Consider the following 6,391-nt stretch of genomic DNA (forward strand, 5'->3'; position numbering starts at 1 on the left):
CTCCCTGAGTTTGCCTTCTCCCTGAGTTGGAATGAGAGGTTCCATTTGCATTTTGAGTAAATATAATCTGTCTTACATGAGTATAGCATTTTAAAATTTATGTATGTAGCACTTTCACAACTTATATTTGAGCCTCACAATATTGTGAGATAGTTGGGACAAAGTTTTAACTATAATTTATATTAAAATTTACCTAACTCATAAAAAAAAAAAAAGATGTCAGGCAGTTCTGAGTGACACAGAATAACCAGGGCTTGTCCCAAGGAGGGCAGGCAGAGTGGGAAAATTATACAAAATTGTTCCACAAGGAACTGAGCAAGTTTAACCTAGAAAAGCATGGAACTCGGGGGACATCGAGCCCCACTTCCCCCATTGGAAGGGAAAGGGTGGAGAAGGGGGAGCAGACCCACCTGTGGGAACCTCAAGGGGACAGTCTGGGGCCCTTGCTGGAGGCCCCCATGACAAGGATTTGAATGGGAGGAGAGTTCTCCTGGGCAGAGCAGCGTGGGGAAGAACGTGCTGGTTCAGAAAGGCTGTGGGAGTCCTCCCTTGGGGAGGGGGGAGCCAAGCTGGAGGCCGCAGGCTGAAGTACAGGTGGCCCAGGTTGCCTATGAGAGCAAGAGGGTCGGCCTTCAGAGTCAATTCCACATGCAGACTCCAGGGTCCTTTCTGAGCCCTCATCTCACTGCCACTCATTCCTCTGCCCCCTCAAGGCCTGAGCCGGCTGGTGTCTCCCTGGCTGAGAGGTGAGCTCACCGCTGTTTGAGTGTCCCCTTTGCGCTGCTGTCCCTCCGCTCTTGGGTACGATGAGTCACAGCTCTCCTCCGAGAGGTGCCGAGGTGCCGGCCTCGGGGCACAGCGGGAGAGACCGGCTTTTTCCCTTGAATACTTGGGAACAAATGTGCTGGGCTGTCTCCCACACGCTGGAAATTGGGAAATCCCTTCCTCCTCCCCGACACACATACAGACACTCCCCGGCCCCCTTTGCCATCCAGCCTCTCACTCCCAGCCTCCTTCACCCACTGTTCAAGCCGCTTCTGAGGCAGCTGCAGTTTTTTTTTATCTTAATTGTTTAATTGAAGAATAGCACACATACATACAGAAGCATCCACAAGAGGTAAATGTTCAACTCAGTGGTTTAAAGCAAAGAAAACCCCTATATCATCGCCTATATATTCTGGGATGCAGGAAAGAGCACACACCAGCATCCCAGAAGCCCCTCTCTTGCCTCTTGTCAATCATTTCCTCCCTCCCCCTCCTTAAATATAACCCCCATCCTGACTCTAACACTGTGGTCCTATTGGGGCCTGTTTGGCGGTGGATATAAGTAGAAATACATATGTATTCTTCTGCTAACACCTAACATGTGTTAGGTTTATTCATAGTGAGTGGAGCTCTAGTTGGTCTATTTGTAATGCTGTACAGTATTCCGTTATGTGAATAACCACAAATTATTTATCTGTTCTACTACGGATGGGCACTGAGGTTGTTTGCCGATTGGGGCTTTTACAAATCATGTTGCAGAAAACAGTCAGGTGCTTGTCTCTGATGTGCACGTTTCTGCTGGATACAGACCTGGGCACGGGAGTGTTGGGGTCCCGGGGACATGTGTGTCCAACCGCAGTAAATACTGCCAGGCTCCTAGGTCACTGTGAGATTGAGTGTTCGTGTTCTTTGAGATGCCAGCCGTCACCATGGGGATAGAGGTAGCTGCCTGGGGATGGCCCCTTTCAGAGGAAATTTGCTGTCTCCCTCTCTCCCGGCGTGCTATTCACTGGGGTGGGCCTGGGATGTAGCTGGGGGTGGGCTGCAGCCATAAGAGGTGGGCTACAGTCATAAGTCCCTCCCTCTGCTGCCAGGCCTGCTCAGGGCCACTCCAGAATGAAACACCTGAGCACCGCGACCGTGTCCTGTGACCAACCCCTTCTCACCTCCACAGGCCCTAACAACCAGCATTTACCGATCATCTATTATGTACCCGATTTTTTGCTGGATGCCGAGGGCACAGAAACTGATAAGACGTAGAGCTGTCAGTGTAGAAAATGAGAAGACAAGTAAACAAGTAATTCCACTACTGTTCAATCATGCCGGGCTGGAGAAAGCCCGGGTGAGGAGCACCTAGTCAGCTGGGGGGCCTGGAGGAGAAGAGGCGGGAGGGGGCTGAGATGAGAGATAAGAGGCTTCTGGAAGAAATGGAGCAGGAGCTGAGCCTTGAAACATGACTGTGCCTTGGTCTGCTACAGAAGCATGGAGAAGGGCCCCCAGCAGCACAGGATGCGTCTTGCTTGATGTCCAAGACCCCTGATATAATACAAATAGGTTTAGACAACTGCAGGCAGTTTGTGGCTATACAAAAGGTGTGGGGACTGAGGGAGGAGACGAGGCCACGAAGGCCTTCCAGGCTGTGCTGGGGCCTTTGGCTCTGTCCTCTAGGCCAAATGTACACTTCAGAGAGGTCACTCTTCCCTCCTCTGGAGGTCAGCTAGGAGGCTGATGCAGTTGTCCAGGAGAGAGAAGATGGTGGCCTGAGCTCAGGCAGGTGTGATATGATAGCGATAAGGAGACAGTCACCCAGCAAGAGGGACGTGGAATTGGCAGGACTTAGTGCCTAATCAGGTGCTGGAGAGAAGACAGAGGTGTCCGTGCAAATGCCCAGGCCTCCGGCACAAATGCCTGGCTATTGCTGAGGTTGTAAATGCAGGAGGAGTAGATTTCTGGGCAGGTGAGTTTGAACATCTACTCAAGTGCCATGAAGCTACAAACAGTCCACTTACAAGGACCACCACCCACCCCAAGCAATCCTGCCTGCAGAATTGGTATAACTCTAAGCTGCTCACATAGTCCAGGATGATGCTCAGCCTTACAGCCAGCAGCCGCAGAGTGCCCAAGCTCTGCAAGGACCCCACTAAAATAAAAACTTACTGGCCTCCTCTTTGCTGCTTTGGGGCTGCTCAGGGGAGCAGAACATCTCTTCCTTCAAGGAGCTTTGGGACATAAACTGAGTGTGCATGGCTCCAGAACATTCTAGAACATCAGCAGCATGGGGGAAAACCATGCATGCCCAGAGCTAAAGGGATAGACATATCCAGGAACCTGAGTTTGGTGGAGACCCACCCTAATGACACTAGAGGTCCACTTGGGTAGATGGACCCTAACAGCAGGAGGTCCTGGGCCTCTGGTGGTGTTCAAATTCAGGCCAATCATAGGGAGGGGAGTCCCAAGGAATGAGGCTTTTCAGAGCAGGACCACTGTCCATGCCTAGGAGAACAGCACCTGGCCCCCAGGGTAGGAGCTACGAGAACAAACAGCATGCCACCCCCCAGCATGTTGATGGAAGGCGGGGTGGGGTGTCTCCACCCTAACAAAGAACTGGGGTCCTGTGAAGAAAACCAAGGTACGTGTTCAGCCTTAGGGAGAAGATGGACATATCAGAGCAGGGGCTTCGTGGGAATGCGGGCTCCCACCCCTTCCATAGCCTCTCTGGACCCCAGGCATCTGGACCCACCAATAACTCTAGGCCCGAGGTCCCCCCGGGTTCCCCTGTTAGGTCTACAGCCCCTGACCCGCCTCTCTGCCCTGGCTCCCAGGGAGGCCCCATCCAGAACCGCAAGTCCAAGCGCTGTCTGGAGCTGCAGGAGAACAGCGACTCAGAGTTCGGCTTCCAGCTGGTGTTGCAGAGGTGCTCGGGCCAGCACTGGACCATCACCAACGTCCTGAGGAGCCTGGCGTCCTGACCCTGCAGGGAGCCACCCCCACCCCCACCCCACCTGCCCGTCCCTTTGCTACTATGTAGCACCTGCTGCAACCGCTGCCTGCTGTCCAGGGTTGGGGGGGTGGAGTCTGGGGGAGCCAGGTGAGTGGGACCCCCCAAAAGAGCTTTTTATTTCCTATTCACTTTTCATGGAGTTTATAGAAAGGTGCCGAATGGTGGGTGATGGTATAATATCATAAACTATTTTGCAACTGTAAATAGGGGACAAATGGAAAATATTTATAACTGACAATAAAATACTATTGATTAAGAAAAGGGCTTTTGCAGTCATTTGGTGCTTGGTAGAGCTGCCTGGCTTATTCCTCTGAACTTGGAGTCCTTGGAGCTGGAGATGTGATCCTGCCCCTCACTCTTGAGGGAGGAGGCCTGAAGCCTCTGCCAGCAGTGGGCGCTTGTGCAAACTGCCCAGGGTGGCGAGTGGGGCGCTGTGAGCTCACAGTCACCTCCTGCGAGAAGGCGCCTTCTGCCTCTCCCATGGCAAATGCGTCCCTTGGAGACAGTGTTTCTGAAGGGGTGCTCACTGGCGCCTGGAGCGTCAGCTGCGGCTGCGGGGTTTCAGGCTGCGGGCCACACTGCCCTTGATATCCCCACCCTCACCTCCCAAAGCGGTCTGCCACCCAGGCCCTCAGCAGTGACCCTTGCCTCCAGCAAATGCTCCCCTTCCAGTCGCTAAGACCGGTCAGCTCCTTCCACGAGTCACGCTGTGTTTGTTTCTTGAGGCTGTCTTGACAAAGTGTCACCGACTGGCTGGCTTACACAACAGAAATTCATTCGGTCCCAGTTCTGGAAGCTGGGAGTCCAAAATCAAAGCACGGGCAGAGCTGGGTGCTTCGGAGTGCTGTGAGAGAGGATCTGTGTCGAGTCTCTCTTCCAGCTTCTGGTAGCTTCAGACATTCCCCAGCTTGTAGGTGGCCATATGCTTCTGCGTCTTCATGCCATGTTCCCTCTCTATGTGTCTGCCTCAGGGTCCACAGTTCTTGTTTTGACAAGGACACCAGTTATGTTGGGTTAGGCCCACCATTGTGACCTCATTTTAACTTGGTGACCTCTGTAAAGACTGTATTTCCAAATAAGGTCACATTCTGAGGTACTGAGGGGTGAGGACTTCTTGTCTGAGGTACTGAGGGGTAGGGACACAAGGGAACCCATAACACAGGTTTCATTCAGGTTCAGTCTCCCCTCTGGGCCCAGCCTCAGGAGACCGGTGGCCCTCAGAATAGACCCATCCTTCTTGGAGCCTATTACTCAGGCCTCTGTCCCTCCAATAGCTTCCAGCTGAATGGCTCTTGTCCCCATCCAAAGTAGGCCTTCCTCAGGTTGCAGGCTCCTGTGTTTAGTTGGAAGAACACGCCCAGCCCCACCTCCAGCCCCACCCCCAACCCTCTCACTCACAGCCGAGCAGTGGTGTGTCTGGCTGTGGGACTGAGGCAGGAAAGGAAACCCTTCCTGGACAGATCTCAGCCCCACTCACTCCCTCCAGTTCTCTGGGACCTCCTCCCCAGGGGCCTCCAGCCCTAGCATCTGCCTGTTGGGGATCAATAATCTGTAGCTGAAACACTGGTGATCAGAGAGTCACCCCCTGTCCCTCAGGGACCCTCAGGGAAGAGGAGCCCCCCATCTTGGCCATCTGGCATGTCAAGACACCCGCAGGCTCTGGATTCATCCTGGAGAGGCCATTAGGGCTTTCCAGGCCACCACCGTAGCCCCCCTCTGTCTTACACTTATTTCCCACCACAGACCAGAGAGGATACCCAGACATTAGCCCAGCGGCTCACACCTGATGGCTTCCACCCTGGAGGGTCACAATGGTGGGCCCTAATCCAGAAGGAATTGTAAGCACTGTCTTTGCCATACTCTGGAAACTGGGGCTCCAATATCGCTTCCCCCATCCTTACTCCCCTCCCTCATTCTAACAAACGCCTCCAAGCCCTGCAACCCAGCTGTGCTTCCCAAGCCACCTCTGTTCCAGTGTCATCTACCCACCTGGTGCTCCAGCACCAGTTTCTGTGCTTCATCATCACCCCTGGCACTGCCTTGCCAGTGGCCCCCAAGTCTGGTCCCCAGACCAGCAGCATCAGCATCACCTGAGAACTTACTAGAAGTGCGGTTCTCAAGCCCCACCTGGAACTCCTAAATCAGAAACAGGGTTTTAGCAAGTGGCCCGGGTAATTCTGATTCCCTGCTGAAGTCTGAAACCCGTGCCCGGCACCAGCCTGGATCACCCACCAAGTGCCTTTCTTCCTGCTCGCTCAGACATCCTGCCCCAACTACATCCATCACACGCTCCCCTACACCCGGCAGCCTCTACTTGGTGCCACAATCTCAAACGCCCCACGTCCACCCAGACCTGCACCCCCATGGCCTGTGCCCTGTCCCTGCTGTGGGGAGGAAGGACCAAGAGTGTGGACTCTGAGTCAGCCCCAGCTTCTGGCTGGATAGTCTCGGGCAGCTGCTTAACCTCTCCTTGTCTCTGTCTCCTCTCTTTAAAAAATAGGAATGTCTTCTATGAGGTTGTTGTGAAAATTAAATGCGTGAATTTATGTAAAACACTACTAACAGTGACTGGTACATGGTAAGTGCCGTAAAGTTGTGACTACTATTATTTCATCCATGGACTTC

At 53.3% G+C, this 6,391-nt stretch overlaps 1 protein-coding gene across 1 annotated transcript in view; it reads left to right on the forward strand.

The window, feature by feature from the left end:
* Positions 1-4,027, forward strand: part of GALNT18 (polypeptide N-acetylgalactosaminyltransferase 18) — a 342,758-nt gene extending 338,731 nt beyond the window's left edge. Inside the window, exon 11 of the mRNA XM_029957126.1 lies at positions 3,588-4,027. Within this exon, the coding sequence (XP_029812986.1) occupies positions 3,588-3,734 (147 nt within the window). The 3' untranslated portion in view covers positions 3,735-4,027. The remainder of the gene's footprint in view (positions 1-3,587) is intronic.
* The last annotated feature ends 2,364 nt before the right edge of the window (positions 4,028-6,391 follow it).

The sequence above is a fragment of the Suricata suricatta genome, chromosome 11 (genome assembly GCF_006229205.1).
Source record: "Suricata suricatta isolate VVHF042 chromosome 11, meerkat_22Aug2017_6uvM2_HiC, whole genome shotgun sequence".
Classification (NCBI taxonomy): Eukaryota; Metazoa; Chordata; class Mammalia; order Carnivora; family Herpestidae; genus Suricata; species Suricata suricatta.